This window comes from Artibeus jamaicensis, unplaced genomic scaffold (genome assembly GCF_021234435.1).
Source record: "Artibeus jamaicensis isolate MK-2021 breed Jamaican fruit bat unplaced genomic scaffold, CSHL_Jam_final contig_196, whole genome shotgun sequence".
In the NCBI taxonomy this organism is placed as follows: domain Eukaryota; kingdom Metazoa; phylum Chordata; class Mammalia; order Chiroptera; family Phyllostomidae; genus Artibeus; species Artibeus jamaicensis.
Genome location: NW_026521401.1, coordinates 2829346 through 2855471, shown reverse-complemented (window position 1 = coordinate 2855471; position 26126 = coordinate 2829346). Strand labels below are relative to the sequence as shown.

The following is a 26126-nucleotide window of genomic DNA, read 5'->3' as shown; positions in this document are numbered from 1 at the left end:
CTCTGAAAAAACATAAAATCATTTCATTAGCTGACTTAAACAGGGGGTAGTACTTGTTGCATACCAATAAATCAGAGTATAGTTATATTTTTCAAATATTTATTTATTTTTAGAGAAAGGGGAAGAAAGAGAAACATTGATGTGAGAGAGAAATATCAATCAGTTGCCTCTCATGTGCATCCCGACCAGGGGCTGAACCCACAATCAAGGCACATGCCCTGGAACAGGTGACATTTCACTTTGCAGGATGCTGCCCAACCAACTGAGGCATACCAGTCAAGGCATTTTTTTAAATCAGAGAACAAAAAACAAAAACACCTACCATTATACCTTCTAGTGTACCAAGAAGCAGAATATCTTACCTCTACGTGCCCACTACTGGCACAGAGAAAGCAAACCACCCTGGGTGTTATAGGAAGAGAGGTCAAGATTCCTAAGCCTCCCATCTCCCACACATTTTCTGCTTCACAATCCTCCTGTGGAGAGAAAAAAATCATTTATAAAAGATTTAGAATGACACAACTTTGGGTTGAAAATAAGGATAAAAACAACTGCTGCTTTGAAAATCTTTAATCTCAAATACAAATTGTTAAAAGGCTCACCTATTTATTGGTTCAATTCACATTAACTATATGTGAATTCACATTAACTATAGTATCTCTAGCAAAGAGATACTAGAATTGAGTTTCTATTAGTTTTGCTGATTCAAGCAATCATCATTTGATAATTCCTATGTGAAAGAATTATTTCCTCAGATATGATTTTCATCTAAATATACTTTATTACTTAGGATGAACAGGAGTGTTCCAGCACCAATGTCCTTCAGTCAGTTCACAAAGAGTGACCAAAGCTTTCACACACTGGAACCCATCTGCTAATGATAGTTCTTATTAATTTCCCCAGTTAGTGCTGAATTCCCTTACTTTTAAGTGCAGAAGGTAAATGTGGTATTCACTTCCTCGCACAATCGTATCAAATTTACAGCTAAACTACAGAACAGTCATCACTGAAAACCACCTGAAATCTAGCTGAACAGAAATCCTGTAACTATGGATATACAGAAGAAGCCACTTCAAGACTGGTGGTAGGGCCAGAGACACAGATCCCACACCCATATGTGGTAATTAAAAAAAACTGGGAGGGATATCCCCCCAAAAATGAGGAGTCCCAACCCCATACTAGGGTTTCAGTGCCTGGAAGAAAAGTCCTCAACTTCTGGCTATGAAAATGGACAAAGGATGGTGGCTAAGTGACAGAGAGCTCCAAGAATCCCAGGTGTTCCTCTTAAAGGGCTCATGCACAGACTTAGTACTCAAAGACTTATGAGCTCTGAGTTCCCTTTAGCTGAACGCACCCCCTGCACATGCAGGTAGGTACCATATTTCAATCACCATCAACCTGACTAACAAGTTTGCCTACCCTGCTGATTCCCTGAGACTCCACCTCACCTACCTTGCATGCCCAGTGAGGCTGTTGCCAGTGCCATTTCCATACAAATGGCATGCCTAGCTCATGCTGCAGACTTTTTTTTACAGTATCTCAAAGGTCCACAAACCCCAAACAAGCTGCATCTGGCCTCAGCATGCCCCATACCTGCTACTAATTAGCTCCAAGGCTGGCACTAACAGCAGATGAACTCAGTTTGCAGCTTAGCCTTTTCCCTAGGCATCTCCAAACCCAGCAAGTAGCAGCCATCTGCATATCACTCTGTAGCTAATGCCAGGTGGCCCCAAGCAGCAGTGGACCTTGGCCTGCTCCTCCCAGAAAGCCCCAAAGTCCACACACCCAATGGACAGCATTAGACTGAATCAAAGAACCACCCAACCATCTTCACTAGCCTCACAGTCGAGGAGGGGACTGGACAGGCACCAGAGCCCCACTAAGGGGAGCCCTGTTCCATGGGGTGGGCTCTGGCACAGCTGATCCTTTGCTGTAGTCTTGGCTAGTCCTCCCAACCTATCAGCCTGGGGGTATATTTTTCCCACTGATATGCCAACAGCAATCAAGGTTCAACTACAATAGGAGAGCCCACACAGCCCACACAGGGAGTGCAACTAGAGTACCCAGCTCAGGTGGCTGGGAAGGTTGCACCACTGGATCCCACAAGACACCTACCACATAAAGCCACTCTACCAAGACCAGAAGATGTAGCAGCTCTACTTAATACATAGAAACAAACACAGGGAGGCAGCCAAAATGAGAAGAGAAAGAAATGTGTCCCAAATGAAAGAACAGAACAAAACTCCAGAAAAAGTACTGAACAAAATGTAGATACAAAATCTAGCAAATGCAGAGTTCAAAACACTGGTTATAAAGATGCTCGACTAACTAAGGAAAAGAGTAGAAAAACTTAGAACTGTGATAAAGAAAAAACATAAAATAGGAACTAGATACCCTCATCAGGTAGCTCAGTTGGTTAGAGCATCAAGCAGATACACCAAGATTGTAGGTTTGATCCCCAGTCAGGGCACACACAAGAATAAAACAATAAATGCATGACTAAGTAGAACAATAAGTCAATGTTTCTCTTTCCCCCTTCTTTCTCTCTAAATTAAACTAATTAATTAATTAATAATAAAATTTTAAAAAATGGAATTTGAAAACATGAAAAGAACCAGTCAGAAATGTAGAATTCACTAACTAAAATAAAGACTATATTATAGGGAATCAATGGTACAGTCGATGATGCAGAGGGTCCAATTAGCAATTTAAAAGATAAGGCAGCAAAAAAAAAAAAAAAAAGGAAAAAAGAAAAAAGAGAAGGGAGCAGAAACACTAATTCAGAACACAAAGAGAAAAACAAACCCCCCCAAATGATGATAGTTTAAGAGGTCTCTGGGACAACATCAAGCATACCAACATTCACATCATGGGTTGCCAAAAAGAGAAAGAGCAAGAAATTGAAAACTTATATATAAAAAAATGTAAAAAAAATTCCCTGACTTGGTCAAGGAAATACACACACAAGTCAAGGAAGCACAGAGAGTCCCAAACAAGGCAAACCCAAAGAGGCCCATGCCAAGACACATGATAAAAATGCCAAAGGTTTATGAAACAAAGAGAATCTTAAAAGCAGCAAGATGGAGTATGGGTACATTGCCTCTTAAGGATGCTATACTCCCTGAAAGGATAGTCAATTAAAAAAACTGAGCCCTGGCTGATATGGCTCAGTGGATTGAGTGCCAGCCTACAAACCAAAAGGTTGTCAGTCTGATTCCCAGTCAGGGCACACACCTGGGTTGCAGGCCAGGGCCCTAGTTGGGGATGTGCGAGAGCAACTAATTAATGTTTAACTCCCTCATTTCCCCTCTCTCTAAAAATAAATAAGTAAAAATATTTAAAATTTTCTTAAAATTCCAATAAAATAAAAAAAACCCTGAACAATGAGAAAAAAAAGCAGCAAGAGAAAAGCAGTTAGGTGCCTACAAGGGAGTTCCCACAATACTGTCAGCTGATTTCTCAGCAGAAACTTTGCAGGCTAGAACCTACAACTAATATTACTGTACTCAGCAGAGCTATTATATAGACCTGAAGGACAGATAAACAGCTTCCCAGACGAGAATAAGCTAAAGGAGTTCATTACCACCAAGCCAGCAATCATTATTAGAAATGTTAAAGGGTTTTCTTTAAGAAGAAGAAGAAGGTCAAAATATGAATAATAAAATGGCAATACTATATATTGATCAACAGTTACTTTAAATGCAGATGGATTAAATGCTCTAATCAAAAGACATACGGTGGTTTAATGGATAGCAAAATCCCTACCTATGCAGTCTAGAAGACTCACTTCAGATCAAAAGATACAGACTGAAGGTAAAGGGATAGAAAAAGGTATTTTTCTAACAAACAAACAAAACAAAACAAACAAACAAAACAAAAAATGTAGGGTAGCAGTACTTATACCAGACTAAATAGACTTTCAAACAAAGGCTGTAACCAGAGACAAAGAATCCAGCAATTCCACTTCTGGGTATTTATCCAAAAATCCCCAAACACTTAAGTCAAAAAGATATATATATTCATATGATCATTCTAACATTATTTACAATAGCCACGAAATGCAAGAAATCTAAGTGCCTATCAGTAAGTGAATGGATAAAGAAAATGTGGTACATATACACAATGAAATATTAGTCATAAAAAAGCATGAAATCTTGCCATCTGCAACAAAATGGATGGACCTAAAGGGTACTGTGCTGAGTGAAATAAGTCAGGCAAAGAAAGGCAAATGCCAGATGATTTCACTTATATGTAGAATCTAAAGAACAAAATAAACAAAACAGAAACAGACTCATAGATACAGAGAACATCTGGATGGTTGCCAGCTGGGAGAGGGGTTTTAGAGGATGGGTGAAAAAGGCGAAGGGATTAAGAGGCACAAATTGGCTGTTACAAAATAGTCACAGGTTGTAAAGTACAGGATAGGGAATATAGTCAATAATATAGTAGTAACTACGTATAGTGTCAGATAGATACTGGGTTTATCGTGATGATCAGTTTGTAAGATACATGTCTAATCAGGCATTGTACACCTGAAACTAACATAGTATTGTATATTAATTGTAATTGAAAAATTAAAAATTATTTTTTAAAAAGTCCATGACACTTAATATACTATCTGATCACTAAACACTTTTACCTTAAAGTCCACTCTGATCCTGTGGACTCCATCTGCTGGGATTTTTTGCTTAGAACCATTCCCATTGGAGAGAGTGCTAAGGATGTTCAAAGTGCCTGTGTTCTCCTGCTTATTTACTGGAGGTGGCTTTTCCTACAGGGATAGAAGATAAATAAAGAACAAAACCACATTCTACTTGCATTCACTTTTACAACAGAAAATAATCCAAATGAGAAATCTTACTAATAGATCTGGAAAACAAGTTTTCAACCTTAAGTATCCTATAGAAATAGTGAAGTGCTCTTCAGAAAATTTTTTCCATTCAGGCATTTTATTTGCATGTATGTATTATATTCCTAGAAAAAGAATCACAAGACTTTCACTCCTGTGTGTTTTCATCCTGCTTCTTTGTGGTCCATGATGCCTGCTGAGGTTGTCAGTACAGTGAAACCAAACTCATGGGACAGGGGTAGGTTATTCTGCCATTTTTCTGTATTTTTTAGTCACACATCAGATTTGGGCTGATCATTCCACACTTGTTTAACCTGCCTATGAGGTTGACAGTTTTCCCAGCTCTGTGATCATCAATGATTTCAAATTGGCCAATGCTTCATCATCACTATTAGAAACCAGAAAATGACTCTGGAGCATGACATAATAAAGACCTAAGGTTTGCCTCTCTTTTTGGCATTGGTGATGCTCTTGAGAGCATCAGCCAGAATACACATGTGCACCATTATGGTGGCACAGAAAGATAGTGAAAAGAGCCAGAAGATTCTTAAAGATATAGCTCTGTTTCTCCACATAATAAAAACAAAGCACAGAAGGGATTATTACAAATATTGCTAAAGGATATTGACAGCAAAAAACAATTATGCTAAATGGCATGGAGCTTAAGCATGTAGGGCCATAAGGAAGGGAAAAACAACAAGGGGAGAGAGAAAAAAACAGAAATGAGCTAAAGCCTAAATTCCACTGCCATCTACATGGAAAGAAAAATGCAGTTTCATTCATTAATCATGTAAAAGTCTAGAATAAGGCTCTTTTCCTACAGAATAGAATATATCCCTGAGAAATGGCAGGGAAACAAATCTCTCACCTTTTCTTTTGGTTTTTGTTTTACAGGAATAGTTGGGCGAGGAACCACTTTTTTCTGCTTGCTTTGCTCTGGACCTAAAGAATTCAAAATAAATTGCAGTCAGATGCTATTAAACTCACAATTAATGCTAAATAGCAATTACTGCTTTAGGACTTGTTGGCCTGTGAAGAAAAGGGTATTAGAAAAGAGGAAACTGCCCTGGCTCATGTAGCTCAGAGGACTGAGCGTGGGCTCTGAACTAGAGGGTCTCTGGTTCGATTCCCTGGGTTGCGGGCCAGAACCCCAGGGGGGCCAGGTGAGAGACAACCACCCACTGATGTTTCTCTCCCCCTCTTTCTCCCTTCCTCCTCTTTAAAAATAAATAAAATCATAAAAAAAGTAAAGAAAACTATTTAAACTCTAGGCATTAAACAGAAATTAAGACCAACTTAACTAGTTTCTTTTTTGCTTCTATTTCTTTATTACTATATAATGGTTAAAAGAGCTAATTTTCTTCCACTGAAAAGGTAAAAATATACATTTCAGATTTCCAAATGCTGTTTAAGATATCAATGTTTTTTGCTAGGACTTCTCATTCAGCAGTTCCTTCTTGCCTTCCTCACTCACCCGACTCTGGTGGTGGAAGCTGCTTTTTCTTGGGGTCATTAGGAGCAGTCTTGGGAACTTCCTTTCTTGGTGGGGCTGTGCTAGGTGGCTGTGGGGGCATGACTGGTGCTGGCTGGGGGACCTGTTTGCTGGACTTCCTGGAAGCTGGAGTGGTAACTTGTTTGGATTCAGGTCCTGGAGCAGAGGCATTCCCTTCTTCATTCTTTTCCTCAACATGCTTTCGCAGAGAAGGTTCACCACTGCTTTTCTTGGGGGCAGGATCCTCTCTTACTGATGGGGAAGGTTTCTGACTAGAGTCCACCAAGTTCTTCACAACACTGTTCTCTTTGCTCTCTTTCTTTTCATTGGTCTTAGACTTTTTCTCTTTCTTTTTCACAGCTAGGGAAAAAACATGATTATTTATCTATATGCAAGAAAAATTTTATTTAAAATAGAAGTACAGGAATGTAACAATCTTATTCTCAGTTTCCTGCAGCTAAAGTTGATACTGAAGAGGCTCAAGAAAGTTAATGCTAACTTGGTCAGGTAAAATAGGTATACTTTTATTGAGCTAGGGAATGGAATAAACTGTAATTTTTATATGAATTTAAAAATGTCTTATTATGGAAATTTTCAAACATACACCAAGGTAAAGAGTATAGTAAAATGAACCCCTACGTCTATCAACCAAGCTCCAACAACTATCAAATCCCTGCAAAAGAGTAGTACTTAAAAACAAACAAACAAATAAATAAATAAACTAGTATTCTTTTTACACTAGATATATAAAACTAAATGGCATTAAAGCAAGAAGAATTTTGGGGAAGAGCTTTTTACATCACCTTTTGCTTGCTTCTGAAGATAGGCTTTGGAAGGCATCCACTGTAGATTCTGACATTTTCTCATCCTGGCATAACAAAAGTTACCATAAAGTAAACAACTTTTAAAAGAGAAGCAATTTGAACAAGTGTTAATTTGTCTGCAAAAATCAGTGAATATTCAGGTTCACTTTGAGAGTTGAAAGGGAAATTTTGAATCCTTCAGTTGGCAATTTTACCTACTTTTATGATCTAAAGAGAGCAATTACCAAATTATTTTAAAAATGAGACCCAAATTTCTTATAACCTAGTACTGATTTGCACCATACAAAATGAGTGATTGATATTTCTCATCATCAAATTAGTTCTGTTCCCTTACAAGGTTAATTTTCACTTAGTAATCTCCATACAAAATGGACTAAAATTACCTAACAAGTCCTCTGCCTGTACCACAATGCTGCAGGTCTATGTCAGGACTCCACTCCTCAATTTAGTGAAACTCAGACTTAACTTGAAGTATAAAATTGAACCCAATCATTTCAACCCCTGAACTTAGTATAATTTTATCCGGCTGGTGCATATCTTTGTGCTGATCTATGAATTCTCACTCCTTCACACAAATAGGATTGAGACAAAATTCTTGCTTAAGGCCAGACTGAACCAAAGCACAGAACTACTTATTGTCTCCTAGAAACTGCCTCCCAGAAAGTAAGCAATGCAACATCTCTCCCAACTATGTTTCATACAAATCATTTCAAGTTACTCATTCATTCAGTAAGTATCTATTGATAACATCTATTCCTTATGCCAGGTACTTTATGAGATGCTCAGTCATCAAAATTTCTGTTTGTGCAACTCTTTTGATCAACTTTAAAAAAGTTAATCCCAGAGGGTAGAAACTGCATCCACAGATAGACTAAAGAAATAGTGAAAATATAACCAAAACTTCCATATCAAAAATTTCATATACATGAAAGAAAATATTCTGAGAGCAAAGAGACATATACAAGATATTACCAATATTTCCTGAAAGCCATAAAGATAAAGGTAGTTTCAGGAGACTTCCGCCAAGATGGAGGTATAGGTGGATGTGCTGTGCCTTCTCACACAACCAAGTTTAGGGACAACTGAATATTAGCATCAGAAAACACAACCAGAACACGGAAAATTGAACTTTTCGGAAGTCCGCTAACAACAAATTCTGCAGCCTGACCAGTAAGGGGCAAAACCAGTGGCTGGTGGAGCGGGATTGCACAGGAGGACTTGGTCAGACGGGCTCAGGCGCAGAATCCAGACGCATGGAATCCAGGCGCAGGGTTGGACCTAGTCAGCGACCGAGCGAGTGACCAGGCGAGAGACCGCGGAGGAGACAGCAGGGAAGCGGTGCTGTGTGTTGACTGGGGTCGCCTATTTGTGCGAGAGCGGACAGGCGAGGGAGTGGGCGGTTTGACCGGCCCGGCGTCCCCGCGACAAGCGGCAGTAGAGGGCGCCGCCATTTCCCCGCTCTGACCACGCCCCCACATACAGCCTCACAACCCAGGGACCTGGGAGTCCAAGGCGCTGCTTCTTCTCACACTTAAAGGGCCAGAACAGACCAAAAATGTCACAAATTCTCAAAGTCCCTGAGCCCATAGACCTAAGCGATGAAGAAATAGCAAAACTCTCAGACGCACAGTTTAAAACACTGGTCATCAGGATCCTCACAGAACTGGTTGATTATAGCCACAAATTAGAGAAACATATGAAGGCGAAACTAATTGAAATGAATGGAATTGCACAGGACACCAATAGCGATGAAAAGGAAACTGGGACTCAAATCAATGGAGTGGACCAGAAGAAAGCAAATAATGGCCAAAAAGAAAAGAGTCAGGAAGCAAGAATTCAAAGAAATGAGGAGAGTTTTAGGAACCTCCAGGACATCTTTAAACGCTCCAATATCCGAATTATAGGGGTACCAGAAGGGGGAAAGGCACAGCCACCAGTGGAAAACTTATTTGCACAAATAATAAAGGAAAATTTCCCCAATCTGGCAAAGGAAATAGACTTCCAGGAAATCCAGGAAGCTCAGAGAGTCCCAAAGAAGTTGGACCCAAGAAGGAACACACCAAGGCACATCATAATTACATTAGCCAAAATTAAAATGAAGGAGAGAATCCTAGAAGCAGCAAGAGCTAAGGGGACAGTCACTTACAAAGGAGTCCCCATCAGACTGTCAGCAGATTTCTCAAAAGAGACCTTACAGGCAAGAAGGGGCTGGAAAGAGGTATTCCAAGTCATGAAATCCAAAGACCTACAACCAAGATTGCTCTATCCAGCAAAACTTTCATTTAGAATGGAAGGACAGATAAGGTGCTTCTCAGATAAGATCAAATTCAAGGAGTTCATCATCACCAAGCCCTTATTATATGAAATGTTAAAGGGATTTATCTAAGAAAAAGAAGTTAAAGAAACATGAACAGTGAAAGGACAACAAACTCACAGTTATTAACAACCACACCTAAAACGAAAGCAAACTAAAAGGACAGCTAGATCAGGAGTGGAAACATAGAAATGAAGATCTCAAGGAGGGTTAGCAACAGGGGAGTGGGAGGAGGAGAAGGGGGGAGAAGGTACAGAAAATAAGTAGCATAGACAGTAGATAGAAAATAGATGGGGGGGGCAAGAATAGCATGGGAAATATAGAATCTAAAGGACTTGAGACACATGGTCATAAACTAAAGGGGGGTAATGGTGGGGATGGGGGGGTAGGGTGGAGGGGAATGAAGGGGGGAATAGAACAACTGTAACAGCATAATCAATTAAAAAAATAAAAATTAAAAAAAAAAAAGATAAAGGTAGTTTCAGTTGATCTACTATACATTATGACTAAATGTGTCAGTTTTCAAGCAGAAACCTCCCAGACATGCACTGATATGGTAGCCACTAGGCACATGTAGCCATTTAAATTTAAATTAATTAAAATTAAGTGAAATAGCCCTCACTGATGTGGCTCAGTGGACTGTATACCAGCCAGCAAACCAAAAGGTCGCCAGTTCAATTCCCAGTCAAGGCACACACCTGGGTTGTGAGCCAGGTCAGGCCCCCAGTAGGGGGGAGCATGAGAGGCAACCACACACATTTCTCTCCCTCTCTTTCTCCCTTCCCCTCTGGCTAAAATAAATAAAATCTTAAAAAATATATAATTAAGTGAAATAAAAAATGTAGTTCCTCAGTCACTAACCACATCTCAAGTGTTAAACAGCCACATTTGGCTAATGGCTACCATGCTGAACTGAGCAGATAAAATTTAATATTTCTACCACTGCAGAATGTTCTATCAGACAGAATTATTTCAGAGTATTTCTTATCTAAGCACATTCCAAACCTAGCCACACTGCAAAATCCAACTATGCAACTAATCTTGTAACTCAAAAATTCAATACAACCACATTTAGTTTTCTGATTCATCTTTGAAACAAAACAACCTTCAAGGCAGAGAAGTCAATGCTTCAGAGTAAGACACCACACTCACTTGCAGCACTGTTTCTTTATGTTGCGGCCACCAAACTTGGGCTTGTCTAAGCAATTAGTACAAACACCACAGTCCTCAGGCACCTGGCAGCCAGGACACTGCCCACACCGCCTTGATCGTCGCCCTTTCTTTACTGGAGGTTCCTGAGGCGCCTTGTTTCTGGTAACAGGTTTAATTGGTTTGATGGGTGGAGCAAGAGGTTCAGCATCTTCCGAGCCAGCAATTGACGACTTATCTGTTAAAGAAATGGGTCATTAGTTCTGAGGGAGTATCTAATTCCTTCTTGGAAGTAGAGGTGGAAATCCTCAATATCAACTTATATTATTATATACATTCTTAGGTTGTTTTAATTGCAACTCCAAAAATGAAATACAATAAAAATATTCAATATAGAACTTGGAGCTGTTTAAGTAATTACTTAAATATTGTTAAATGCCTATAACTTACAACGTAATGAAAGCAGAAATCCAAACACTGAAAACAAAACATAGTCTAACATAAAGTTCAAGAATATAAATTGAACCCTGGCTGGCATGGCTCAATGGATTGAGTGCCAACCTGCAAACTGAAAGGTCATAAGTTCAATTCCCAGTCCAGGTACATGCCCAGGTTGTGGTCCAGTTGCCAGAGGCAACTGATTAGTGTGTCTCCTGCACATTGATGCTTTCTCTCCCTTTCTTTCTCCCTTCCCTTCTCTCTGAAACTAAATTTTAAAAAATCTTAAAAGAATATGAATTCGATGCTTCTGAAGATTCACTAAACCTCTAAATTTTATACGAGCAGTCACCTATCATTTAAGAACTATATGGTAACCATGAGAATGTGCCTCAGTAACCTCCAGGAAGACTAAGTGACCAAAGGCCCCGGCAGCTGAATGAAGAGATCCAGTGGTACAGAGCCCACACTTGCCATGGGAGCTGCTCCTAGACAGTGACTGAGCATGGCAGGGCACAAGATTCTTCTGGAAATCAACTTTTGCTCAAGGACAGTCTTGTCAAACTTTTTTATACTGCATGGCAATCTAGGAAGATTCTGCCCAATATTCCCTCCCTCCTTCATTAGTCAGATTTGCTGAACAGTCGGAAATTCTCCCAGCCTTTCCTGGCTCCCTCCCCATTTTCCCTCACAGGCATTTCCTCTAATAAAACCCTTGTGCATTTAATCCTCCTTTTCCCTCTGTTGTTTAGAGGATGTGAGCTAATGAATAATGCTCTGAAGAGCCTACTAGGAATCCTAAGAATGATCAGCAAATGAATCAAATGTGTGCTATGACTTCAAGGTTGACATCCCGACCTACCATCATTCCCCATGGAAGACAAAATCTTCTCTCGTTCTTCCCATGGTAAGGCACTCAGGGTAGGCATGTCATCAGGAAACACAGCTCGTTTTCGGCCAAGGGCAACAGCAGCTCTTCTGCAGACATGTTTAATCCTGGGTCCTCGCACTGAGGTCTCTGATGAATCACTTTCCTGACCCTAAACATGAGGCAAGCCAAAAACAAACAATAACAACCATATATACTGAAAATATAATTAAATGAAACCAAGGTATTTTAGATTAGCTTATTAAAATCTAGAATCATGCTAATTATTTTTGGTTATTTCTAGCTGATAAGCCATATCAATATACAGGAATTAACTACTTCTGTATCCTAAAATTGGCAGGAAAAAAAAAAAACAGAAATCAACTAAATTTTTATTCCCAATTATACTACTTAAAAATTTCCCCCCAAAATTAAGTTGCTAGTCTATATTATCAGAGTTCAGTATACCATAGATTATTTCTTTTTATTTCCGTGATCAACAGAGAAGAGGAAATAACCTATAAATGGAAGTATAAAAAGGCCACGGCTTCAAACAGAAATGTCTCACATTTCAAAGAGCCACTGCTCTTAACCCTAGGAGGCTAACCAAGAAACATCCAAAATAATGCCAGAGATTAAGTCCCTTGCTTGAACTCTCAACTGGCAGAATGACTGAAATACAGCCCTAAGTTGAATAACAAACATTAAAAAACCCAAATTTGTGGTCACTGTAACCAAAAACTTGATATGTTTGCACAAATACGCATCTACATGACAATTTTTTAAAAAGAACCCAAGGATCAGCATGTTTTCTCAGAAAAGACCAGTGCCTAGCTCACTGCATAAAAAGGAAAAAAAAATTGCTGTTCTTTGTAAAAATCTGTTTGTCTTCCTCTTAACTAACTCAATTCTATAGCTTTTCTGTCCCACAACTTAAGGCTAAATACTTCTCATATGTATTCTGCAAACACCTATTATTTATTGCTCTATCACTTACTACTCAGAGGATGAAAACCTGCACCCACCCCCGTTTTCTATAGTAAACAATAGCAAAACAATTTGACTACTGAAATGCACCTTCAAAATTAAGTCACAGGTTGCAATACATCAAACCCATTAAGTACAAACAACTCTGCATTCCCTGTCACATGGCCCCAACCTACCTTTCAGTCTCAGTCCATCACTTTCCTGCGCGTATAAGTCCAGCTAGTCACCGAACCTGAAATGCTTCTCTACTCACACTGTTCCCTCCACATACAATATTCTACCCTATCATTTTATACCTATCAAAATCCTACCAGTCCTTAAAGGACCATTGCAAAATGCCACCACTTCCTCTAACCTTTTCCTGATTCCCATAACAGGATGTAACTGAAACACTTGGCCTAAAACTTGCTCCTAGAAGGGGCTTGATAGTCTGTTGATTTTAACAGGCAACATGGAAAAGAGTACCTGTGTTTTGGGTTGGTCAGTTTGTTTAAGACTCTTACTCTTCTCAATCTTGCAGAGCTGGGCTTTGGCCTTTTTTAGGAGGCTGGCAACCCTCTTGTCAGTCATTGGAAGCTTGTCTGCCTGAGCCAACATGGAGCCTATGGAGGAAGTGGAATGTTTAACAGTGCTAGATGAAGGAGTAGAAAGGCAGAGGGTTTTCTCCTTCTCCAGAGATGGGGCAGTTGGGCCGAGGTCCAAGTTGGTTTTTTCCAGATTTCCTCTCCCTTTCTTTATAAGTATTTTGGTTTTGACAGCTATTGTATCCCCAAGAGTCACAGAAACAGTATCAGTTCCAGAATCAAGTGATGAAGACTTCTTCCGTCCTGTTGCTTTTTTGGCAGAAGATGAAGCGGCAACATCTTCACCAACTACCTTCTCTTTGGAAACCCTACCCATAGGATACAAAGCAGAACTACTCTGAATTTCTGATCCCTTTTTCCTTTTCTCTTTCCTTGACTCCCTCTTATTCTCTTTTTCTCTCTCCCGGTCTCTTTCTCTACTCTTATCCTTCTCCATGTTCTTGTCAGCATCTCGATCTCTGGACAACTCCTCAGGGGCCTTGTCTTTATTTCTCCCTCTTTCAGTCTGAGAGCCTGGGGAAAACCAAGGGAAGAGAGGGGTAGGACTACTGGATGAAAATGGCTCTGCTGGAGCACTACTCTGCTTTCTTGGTCTCTGGTTTTTCTCTGCAGATTCCCCAGACTGAGTCAGGGAATGAGAAGGAAAAGTAAAAGTTGGGTTTAAGGCACTAGCGGCAAGAGGACTAACAGAAATGCTTAATGAGGAAGAAACAGAAGACGGCGTGGTGAGAGGTGATAGCTCAGAAGTACTAAGCCTTCCACTTCTTGTCCTCATAGAGTGAGAAGGAGATCTTGGTTCAGATCGAATAGGGCTGAACACTTTTCTTTTCCTTTTTCTGTTAGATACTGCTGAAGAAGGTGTTCCAGAAGAAGCTCTATTACTGGGTAAAGTTACAGACTCAAATATTCTAGAGTGAGCCTCACTTGGAGTAAATCTTGGTGCTCTCAGAAGAGGGCTCCTTTTGTGCACATCAAACCTTGTTCCAGAATGGAGTGGTGAAAACAATCGGGCTGATGCAGCAGTACCAGATGTAGAGAAACTGGATGCGAAGCCAACATCCTCAGGAGTTAGTGGAGGAGGTCGGAAGTTATCAAATATTGGTTTTCGAATAAGACCTTCTTTGGCATACTTCGCTGAGGAAAAGTATTGTGGCTCTGACCTAGAATGCTTTAAAGAAGTCCACCTAAATGTTGGTTCTCGCAAAATAGATTTTCGCTTTCCTTGCATGGGAGCAGCAGAAGCAGGCAAAAATGGTGACGCTAAAGGGATCGTTGGAGGCATAAGCCAAGATGTGTGGTCAGAGATGCTGGAGGGTGGCTGCAATGGTGGGGGTGGAGTAAGAAGAGGTGGAGGAGGTGAGGAGGAGGTCTGCTGCTGGGGGGCACTTTGTAGAGCTGATAATTTTTTCGTCATTCTAGATCCAAAACTTCTTTCTGACACAGAATACCTTCTGCTTCTCTTATCATTACTATCATTTTCTGGGGACTGGGAAATAGGTAGTGGAGTATGAGCTTCAGGGGTATCGCTCTGTTCTTCAGGAAGTACCTGAATCTCCTCTGAGGCCTGAGAATCTGTGGAGGTATCAACACTGGGGCTGCTAGATCGGGAGGAGTCTGAAGACATTTGAGAGGAGTGCTGAGAAGCTGCACTTGATTTTTCAGATGATCCACAGGATGTGGCGCTGAATCTACTATTCGGTGTAGACTCTAGACGGGCAATTTTAATTGGAGGGTCATAATCTTCATCCTCTATAAACCGTCGAGGGGTTTTAATGATCCGTGAGGAAATGGCACTGACAACAGGCATAATGAACTGTCGAATATTTTTGACCTGTGTTTTCACCTTTCTTCCCTGCAGCTGGGCTGCTTCTTTTTCAATTTTCTTTTGAGCCCCCTTTTTTGCCCTCTGCAAGAGCTGCTTAGCAATTGTTGCATCTGTCCTTTTAGAGGAAGGAATAATCCTAACTGGCTTAATCCTTCGAGGGCTTTGTCTGATTACTGTTTTATCTTCTTTTGTGTGTGGAGGTGTTCCTTCCTTGTCTTTCCGGACTTTCTGGGGCTTTTCCAGTTGAGAGTTAATGAGGAGACCTGAAGGGGTCTTTATCCTTTCTGTCGATGGAGGCCTTCCTCGCCGTCGTACAATCTGCACCCCTTTCCTTCCTATTTGAAGTTTCCCTGTCTTAAATTTAGACTTGAGAGGAGAGAGTTTGCCTGCTCTTAATTTTTTAATCTTTGTGGCTTGCTGAAATGTAGCAGAAGGTGTCCGTTTAATTTTTTTCAGGCTATCTTCTTTGTTTCCCTTCGGTAACTCTGAAATGTCCTTTCCATGTGTTATTTTGATTTTTACTCCAGGGAAGGTGGGAGGTCTTCCTCTCTTTTTTTCTATACTTTTAGAATCTTTCTTCTTGATCTTATCTCCAGATTTGGTCTCTGATTTATTTAGAGGGGAAAACACAGATGGATCTGAGAGGATAGCTGAATTTCGGTCAGAGCCACTTCTAGGTCTCCCACGAGGTTTTCGAGGACTAGTTTTAACTGTGTACAGAAATTAAACAATGAAGAGCATATATTTAGCTTTTCAGTTCAGGTCTTAACTAAGCTGAATATAATTTAGCACAAGCCACTTGGTACTGAATTCTACTTGAGTCTAATGAGTCAATAAAATCTTAATTGTGCTTAGTTTCTTTCCCCAAAAAACCTTCTCAAAGAAATCAACTAAGTAACATTCCACCTAAAAGAACATTTAACTACTTTTTCTGATAGAAAAACTAACATAAAAGTTTTTCAACTGAGCAATTTATATTATACAAAAGTGATTTTTCTACAACTTTAGGTAAGCAAGGTTTTTTCTGATTAAGAAAATATTTTAAAAAAGCAAACGTACTACCTTTTTCATATTCTAGCCACCAAGATTAACACTGAGAACATGTTTATAGTAACTCATCTCGTCTTTTCAATTCAAAATTTTTGCTTTAATAAATTTGAACAAAGTGCTCTTCAATCAATTAAACAACCAACTTCTATGGAAAAAGGCTCCTGAGCAGCTCAGCCTCCTATATTTTCAATCTGTTTTGCCATAGTAAACTAAAAAAGTTTTATTGAATAGGAAAGTATTCATTCCTGAGATATCAGAAAAATCATCACTTAACTAACTCAGTAGCATGCAATCTAATCAGTGACATGGCATGATGGTATGCCCATTAATCTGTTCTCGTACCTATAGGTTCTTGAACTAGTTAGTCTCAAGTTACAAAAAAAGATTGAACTTGCCCTGGCTGGTGCAGCTCAGTGGATTGAGCACAGGCCTGCGAACCAGACAATTGCGGTTCCATTCCCAGTCAGGGCACATGCCCGGGTTGCAGGCAGGTTCCCTGCAGGCCAGCTCCCAGCAGGGGACGCACAAAAGGCAACCATACATTGATGTTTCTCTCGCTCTCTCCTTCCCTTCCCCTCTAAAGATAATAAATAAAATCTTATAAAAAATTTAATTTTAATTGATATAAGAGCACATCAATAATTTATTAAATCATATTCCTTCTAAATAAAAGAATTTGACAATTTATAAATCAGCTTAATGTGCTACTTATCATAAGACTTAAAATTTTCCTAAAACTTTTTGAATACACTTGTATTTTCTTAATGTATTAAGCGTTGCCTAGTGTATCATATCTTCTCTTCCCTCATGACTTTTTAATGCTTTATTTAACTCAACATTCTTCTGAGACTTAAAACCTTCTCTAACAGGAACCAAAAGAGATGTGTGCCTTTACGAACATTTTAGACTATGGAACTTTCTAACAGAGCAGAAATCAACAACCAGTTTGTTTTTTACCTCTCTAAATATAGTTGCTTTCCTCACCAATTAACTTGAGACTTCTCTTAATAGATTAAGGATTCAGAAATCCATTTTCAATATATATTAATTATAACAAAAGTAACAGACTGAGACAGCAGAGAAACTATGTTTCATTTTTTAAATAATGAAACATATCCAGATGGTTTTTTTAAAATCCAAGACAACACATTCAAGAGAGATTGACAGCCAACAAAAAAAACTTAAGAGGAAACCATCAAGAAAGGGTTGTGAATTACCAAAATAAACTCCTACCCAGGTACATCACAAGATTCCTTATCATCATGGTATACTTGAACCTGGCCACTAATAGGGCTTTGTTAATTCTGAAGACCTATCCAACTTTTAGAAGCTTTTGGTGGACAAATAGAAAAAGCAGAACAGAGAAGAGTCCAGTTCTGCTGTGAATTTCCATAATCCACAATACATTCAAAGAACTCACAAGTCAGTTATAAGTAATTGCTCACCATCTATTTTCTGGGCCTCATTTTGTCATGTATAAATAAGGGTTGGACCAGTTGATCTCTAAAATCACTTTCTGATATGAAATTTTAGGATTTAACCACATGTTCAAGAGAACATTGCTACTGTCTAAATGGCACAAATACTGGGATCCTACCAACTAATTTCTCCCAACTAGATGATAATACCATCACCATTTGGAAAAGAAAAATTGTCATTATGTGTTTGAATGAGAATACTATATAACATGACAACTCAAATAAAACCCAAATGCTAACAAACATCACAAACTATCAAGGTCAAAGAGCAAAAACACAGCTAACATCATTTTTAACTAGATTGTCTATCCACATGAAATTTTTAAAAAACCATCCAAAAAATGCAGAAGAGCAGCACAGATAGGGAATGTTTTCTTCATCAAAAGATCTACAGGCATCTCCTATATAGAACACAAAAGAAGAGAATGTTGCAAACCATTACATGTTGTCTCCACTAAGGACTGTCAGAAAACTAGCTGTAAGTCTAAAATTTCAAGACATTCTAGATATTCTCTTGGTGAGAACAATGACATAAATATTGTTTATAAATGGAAATGCCCCATATCATTTTTGTTTTATTTTAATAGAACCTTTCAAGAATTGGGTAAAATAGTTCACACACTGCTAATATTTTTTAGCTCTTTCACAGTAACAGACCAAATTTCACCTGGCCAAATTACTACCAAAGTCATCTATACTACCACATAATTCAAAATATGTAAATTGGAGGTTGCTCTTAGTAGGTACCTTCTATCTGCCTACCAGATTTTTCAATCATCCCATGGGAAGTCTACCTATCATGCCACAGGTGGTTCCCACAAAGAAGCCTGACAGAGTCAGTCCCATGAACAGCTGTATATCACAAGCCATTTCCTACTTAGTGTGAGGGAAAAGGAAGGATGTACAAAAAACAAACAAAAAACAAAACGCTGCTATTTAAGACCATCTTTTATATCCAAAGAAGACAAGATGAAGTCACAGTCTCTTAACAAACAAAACTTAAAGGCACCATGCACTTAACTGGCCGTACCTGAGGGAGACCTTGCAGGACTTCGTACTCTGACTTCTTCATCTGAGCCAAAACCTAAGAACTGCTCATCCTACAACAAAGGAAAATTATTTTAAAATCAGAAACCAAAACATAAATGTAAACAAATCCTAAAGAAATGCCCAGAAGAGACAAAAATGAATTTGAAAAAATATCTTCTATATATTAATCATCATCACTCACATGGATATTTAAAATAACTGGTATTGAAATAAATGGACCCAGGCATACAGCTTTATTATAAACAGGAGCTGTGTGTAAATTGAAGAACAATGCACTTGGAAATATCATCTTTGGTACATAGGACCCAGGGGACAGTCCAAAAGTTCAAACTATAGATGCAGCCCAAAACTTTAATTCAAGTATTCAAATCAGTACAAAAATATATGGCAAAATATATAGCCCCAATAAAACAAATCTTTTCAACATGTAGTTAAGTCTACAAACACATAAGGAGTAACATAAACAATACCATAATCTCTGATTTACTAAATATTAATGAAGACTGAAGTTTCCATAATTGTCAATTCTTTAATTCAGGAATTGACACTGAGATGTGATTTCTATACATTTGAGATTCAAAGATTCTCAGCATGGCATTTTACGGCAACATTTTAAAATGCCCTGTGATAAGAGACTTAATGGTGGGCAGCAGCATCTGTGAAAGTGATCATGAATTGATGACATATAGGGTGAAATTCATTAAAAAATAATGTAGGGAATCATCTTATTTTCAGATAGAAAAGGCAAAAACTTCCTACTTCTCACTTTTAAACTGCCCTTTATAAAAAAGATACCAAGGATTAAACCTATTTTGAACATCTTCTCACAAAAGATGGTCTATTTAAACAAACTGATTAATAGAAATTCACTGATTCAGAAACTGGGAGTTCCTTCTAGAGAGAGATAGAACTTCAGATTCCAGTAACAAAATCCATACCAAGCAAGAAAAAAGTAAGGAATGAAAGAAAGATTTTCTTGAACCTCTAATGTATACTGATACAAACTAAGTTCCCACAATTAAAGCTCCCAAATTTCCTCTCAGGAGCAAAGACCACGTGTATGTGGGCTGTATCTGTGCATTTTCTGAGGAATTGTTTCCCCAGTTAGTTTAAAGCTCAATTCAGGTGCTAATCTGTTTACCACTCATTAACCAGTAATATATTAAAAAACACATGCAACCTTTTAGACAAATTAGCAGGTTCAGCTCTCAAATTTAAATGCTTTTGAGAGGCAAAATGCTCAAGGCCAAGACTTTGGATATAATGCAACTGAGAGAGACACTATTCACTAGAATCTAAAAAGGTTCTTGCTCTTAAGATTGTTAAAATTATTGAAACATTTAACTATTTAGAAAATCTGCAATTATCCTTTTCAAAGAGATTTCTTTGTAAAGTATTATAAGAATTAAACTTAAATTTAAGGAATACATATTACTTTTTACAGTCTCTTCTTTAACACTGAATAAAATTTAAAATAAATTCTATTGTGAACATCATTTGTGAATATGAAAAAAAATCTCTCTCTTCATCTTAAAACAAGTTAGGATAACCTGAGACATGTAAGGCTTAATTCCAAATAAACTTTTGGAATGATTTTTCAGGGTTTATGGCTCATAAACTAAAACATTACCAAAACAAACAAACAAAAAAGCAAAACAAGACCAAACTCACAAGACACAATCCAGAAATCTTATCACAATAAAGGAAGCTTCATATTGTTAATTTTTAAATTGTACTTTTGGGCAGTAATCCAAAAATGTACTTTGAGAAAAAGCAGACAAAGAAAACGGTCCATGGTAAATGCTTCAGATACTGTTTAAAAAAATATCGTGGATGTGGCTCAGTTGGTTGGACGTCATTCCACAAACCAAAAGGTCACTGGTTTGATTCCCGATCTGGGCACATACCTTGGGTTTCAAGTTTGGTCCTGGGTAAGGGGCACCTTGAAGAGGCAACTGATCCATGTTTCTCCCCTTGTCTTTCTCCCTCCCATTCCCTCTTTCTAAAAATAATACATATAAATAAAACATCTTTTCGAAAAATATGACAGCATCTTAGAATTTTAAAGAGGGCAGTCCAATCCTCCCCTCTGTTGGCACAGGACAGCACTGAGTAAGGGACTCGCTGGAGGCTTCAGTTCTAGCCTGTGCAGGCTGTTTGATATTAGTCACGTCAATGACTAGTTTCATATCTTAATCTCTTTACTGGACGACTGTAATGAGTAAATAAAACATGTAAATGATGTAAAATCACTCAGAAAACTGTAAGACAACATCCATTAATGATGTGGTTTTAGAAACTGAAGCTCTGAGGGGCCAAATGATTTGCCTAAGATCAGTTAGTTACAGAACTTCCTACCATAACTGTTACAATTTAAAACTATAAGTAAATATTTAAAGGAATCAAATAAGCCATCTTCAACACACAATCTGCTATTCTTTCAACTGCTATCAAAGCAACATGATGACCATTTCCAAATCCTTAAAATTTCTGATTTAATTAATTATTTTGTCCTCACTGAACAAGATTTCCCAACATTTACTAGAGGACTACACTGCTAAATGTATGAATTTTATGCTTCAAGTGCTGCAATGAAAAATAGTTCTATAACTATATACACAATAACCAACAGAGGAAGTAACAAACAGTTGAGGTAATGAAAGATTATTAATCTGTGAAAGAAATAAGAGATCCACATTGCTATGTTTATTATCAGCAACCTTAGTCACCATTCTACATTTCAAACTTTCACAAAATATAACTCTATGATCTTAACTGCAGTGTGCTCCAAAACACAGCACTACTGAGCTGTCAAGTAGTAAGTTAACTAACTCCACCAATGTTTGAAGTTGGCAAATACTGTACTTTTCAAAATGGTAGAAAGAAGTAACTCTTTCCTTATGGTCTTATAGTTGAAATAAGAAAAGAATGAGTAGTCGAAAAAGACTGTATTCCCACAAAAGAACCTACTTTTCACTTCAGTTGACCACTTGAAGCATACTTTAAAAAAAGAGTACTGCCCTGATCGGTATGGCTCAGTTGGTTGAGCATTGTGGCCCAATCTTCAGTTGGGGCATGTGCAAGAGGCAGCCCATTGATATTTGTCGCCCACACTGATGTTTCTCTCCCTCTTTTTCTCCCTCCCTCCCCCTCTCTTTAAAATAAACAAACAAACAAATAAATAAATAAATCCTCCCCCCGCCCAAAAAGTTACCCACTGTTTACATAATCCAGATGATTTAGCCAAAAATAGAAGCCATAGCTGCTATTCTACAGAACTCTCTCTAGTCTTCTAACTCTGAAGTTCCAATTCCATATATAAGAGCCCTAAGAAATTCAAGAAAGCCAACTCCAAAAAATAATGGGAAGGAACTACTGTAAGAGGATGCTGCAACTGAAGTCATTCCTGACTCTCATCTTGCCTCCATCACCCACTTTAAGCACTAGGGTTCCTAGAAGATTTCGTAAACAAGGTGACAGTTCTGGCTTCTGAAGGATTTAGACCTGCCTAGAAATCAAAGACTAATGCCACATATATACAAGAAAGAGAACGAAAGGAACCTCAATTAAATCTATGTTTGGTACTGTGGCAAACATTATAACCCTGGACACCCTGAAGAAACAGCATCCAGAAGAAACCATGCTACACGTAACTCAGACTTCCTGGGCACAGGGCCCAAACAGCCATTCTGCATACACACTTCTCCTAATATGGCTTTCTTTCTAATTAACACAGCATTCCAAGACAGAGCATAGGCGAAAGCCATCAACACACCTATTCCTTCCACCGATGATGTCCTTGAAGACTATATCTCCAATATTTTCACACTTTCATATCTCCTTGTCAGCTTGAGCACTGTAAAATACTATTAAATCATATTTAGCTTCCAATGATTAAGAATGCAATGAAAGAGCATCCAGTCAAGATGGCAACATAAGTAAACATGGTACTCAGAACCTACCATGACCAATTAAATAACACAATTAAATAACAGAACAATCATCATTCAGAATCACTTGAAATCTAGTTGAACAGAGAAGTCCTGCCCTGGCTGGTGTAGCTCAGTGGATTGAGTGCGCAGGCCTTGGAACCAAACAATCATGGTTCGATTCCCAGTCAGGGCACATGCCTGGGTTGCAGGCCAGTTCCCAGCAGGGGACACACAAGGGGCAACCATACACTGATATTTCTCTCCTTCCCTTCCCCTCTAAAGATAAATAAATAAAATCTTTTTTAAAATTAAAAAAAAAGAAGTCCTGTAACTAAGGATAAAAAGAAGCTGCCACATAGAGACTGGTAGGAGGGGCAGAGATATGGAAAGGGTTGGTCCTACACCCACAAGTGGCAGTTAAAAATTGGAAAGGATATTTCGGCTGCGGAGATACCCACTGAGGAGTACGGGGTCTCAGCTCCACACCAGGCTCCCCCAATCCAGGTTCCAGTCAACCCAGGGTTCCAGTGCTGGGTAAAGATGTTCTGGTAAGTTCTGGCTGTAAAAACCAGCAGAGTGAGACAGAGGGCTCCTGAGTCCCAGGATCCATGCACGGACTTACTCAGACTCACTCCATCTGAGCCCCAGTGCTAGGGCAGCAGCTGGAAAGGCACCATGGAGATACAAGGAGGAACTTAATTGATTGACATTAGGGGGAAGGCTGGAGGGGCAGCTTTCTCCCAGACAGAGGTGCTGGCAGAAGCAATCATTCCTTTGCTGAGCTTCCCAACTGCTCCCCACAGTGACAGCAGGCAGGGCCATATTTGAGACTCCATCAACATGGCTAACACAGTGTGCCCTGCACCAGTGATTCCCTGAGACCCAGCCCTACTCAAATTACTGCCCCACTGAAGCCCTGTTCATTGGCTTTTCCACGCAAATGGTCTGTCTTGGCTTACACTGCTGACTTTTCAAAATAAATCTCTCAAGGAAGCAGGATCTGGCCTCAGCATACCCTGTCCTATATCTCTTGCTAAGCAGTTTCAGGGCCAGCACTAGTGGCAGCCGGTCTCATTTCTCAGCTTGACCTTTCCCAGGCACTTCCAACCAGCACAAGTAGCAACCATTTGAAGACTGCTCTGTAGCTCATGCTGGGTGACACTAGGCAGGGCACAGGCAGCCCCTGAACTTGGCCTGTACCTCCAAAAAGGCCCCAGGGCTGGCTTACCCAGTGGACAGCTTCAGACCATGCAGAAGAACCACCCAACTACCTTCACAAGTAACATACTCAAAGGATGGACTCAACAGATACTCGGACCCCACTAACGGGAGTTCTACTGCATGAGATTGAACCCTACATAGCTGATCCTCCTCAGTGGTGGTAGCCAGTCCTTGCACCAAATCAGCCTTGTGATCAGTCCCTCCCGTTGATGTGCCAACAGCAATCAAGGCTCAACTACAACAGGTGGGTGAATACATTCTACATGAAGTGTGCACCTGGAATGCCCAGCTCAGGTGACACATGAGGTTGTACCATTGGAACACCTACTGTTCTGTAGGTAGGGCTTACAGAACACCTACTATATTAGGTCACTCTACCAAGACCAGGAGATGTAGCAGTCTGACCTAATACTGGTCATAAGGATGCTCAGTGAACTTTAAGGAAGAGAAGGTGAAGGGAGAACTTCAACAACATAAAAAAGGCCATGGGAACCATAGAAAGAACGAGTAAGAATTGAAGGATACACTTACTAAAATGAAGAATAATTTACAGGAAATCATCAGCAGAATAAAGCCAAGAGTTGAAACAGTGATTCTGGGCCCTGACCAGTAGCTCAGTGAGTTGGAGCACGGTCCCATATAACAGAGGTTATAGGTTCAATCCCTGATCATGGCACATACCTAGATACCTAGGTTGTGGGTTCAAACCCTGATCGGAGTGTGTACAACAGGCAACTGATTGGTGTTTTCTTCTCACATTAATGTTTCTCTCTCTCCTTCTCCCTCCCTTCCTCTCTCTAAAACCAATAAGCATGTCCTTGGGTGAGGATTAAAATACGAAAACAAAACAAAACAAATCCCTGCAGGGTTCTGGCTGGTGTAGCTCAGTGGACTGAGCACAAGCCTGCAGACCAAAGGACTGCCAGTTTGATTCCTAGTCAGGGCACATGCCAGGGTTGCTGGCCTGGTCCCCAGGATGGGGCATGAAAGAGGCAACCACACACTGATGTTTCTTTCCTTCTCTTTCTTCCTCCCTTCCCCTGTCTCTAAAAACAAACAAACAAACAAACAAATAAATAAATAAATTTAAAGAACCCTGCAGGATTTGGAATATAAGGAAACAAGAAACACACAATCAAGACAGGAAAAAAAAAAAAAAAGAATGCCCATCAAAATTAGGATAGTATATAGGGAGCCTCTGGGACAACTTCAAGTGTACCAACATTTGCATCATGGAGGTGCCATAAGGAGAAGAAAAAGAAATTGAAAACCCATTTAAAAGAATAATGACAGGAAACTTCCCTAACCTGGTGAAGGAAATAGACATGCAAGTCCAGGAAGCACAGAGTACCAAACAAGATAGACACAAAGAGGTCTACTCCAAGACACATCATAATTAAAATGTCAAAGGTTAAAGATAAAGAGACAATCTTAAAAGCAGCAAGAGAAAAACAGTTACTTGCCTACAAGGAAACACTCTTAAGACTGATTTCTCAACAGAAATTTTGCAGGGATTGGTAATATTCAAAGTGATCAAAAGCAAGAACCTACAACCAAGATTACTCTACTCAGCAAAGCTATCATTTAGAATTGAAGACCATATAAAGAGCTTCCAGACAAAAGAAAGCTAAAGAAAAGAAGTTCATCACCACCAAACCAGTATTACAAGAAATGTTAAAGGGTCTTCTTTAAGAAGATAAAAAATATGAATAAAATGGCAGTAACTACATACCTATTAACAATTACTTTAAATGCAGATGTGTTAAATGTTCCAATCAAAAGACAGGGGCTGAATGGGTAACAAAACAAGACTAACATATGTTGTCTACAAGAGACTCATTTCGGACTGAAAGACACAGAATACAAAGGGACAGAAAAAGTTATTTCATGAAAATTGAAACAAGCAAGAAAAATAGGGTAGCAGTATTTATACCCAACTAAATAGACTTTCAAACAAAGGCTATAACAAAAGACAAATTCCACTTCTTGACATTTATCCAAGAAACACAAAACACTAAATTGAAAAAACATAGACATCTGCATGTTTATTGACGCATTATTTACA

The 26126-nt window shown here is 39.1% G+C and overlaps 1 protein-coding gene across 9 annotated transcripts in view; it reads right to left on the bottom strand.

Annotated features, from left to right (window-relative positions):
* The window catches only part of KMT2A (lysine methyltransferase 2A), a 97448-nt gene that overhangs the window by 48225 nt on the left and 23097 nt on the right, over positions 1-26126 (bottom strand). For all 9 annotated transcript variants that reach the window (XM_053672417.1, XM_053672418.1, XM_053672408.1 and 6 more), the window contains 9 exons: positions 18889-18958; positions 13387-16040; positions 11929-12106; positions 10632-10866; positions 7145-7209; positions 6324-6701; positions 5718-5791; positions 4640-4771; positions 363-476 (listed from right to left, as the gene is read on the bottom strand). In XM_053672417.1, the coding sequence (XP_053528392.1) occupies positions 363-476; positions 4640-4771; positions 5718-5791; positions 6324-6701; positions 7145-7209; positions 10632-10866; positions 11929-12106; positions 13387-16040; positions 18889-18958 (3900 nt within the window). The remainder of the gene's footprint in view (positions 1-362; positions 477-4639; positions 4772-5717; positions 5792-6323; positions 6702-7144; positions 7210-10631; positions 10867-11928; positions 12107-13386; positions 16041-18888; positions 18959-26126) is intronic.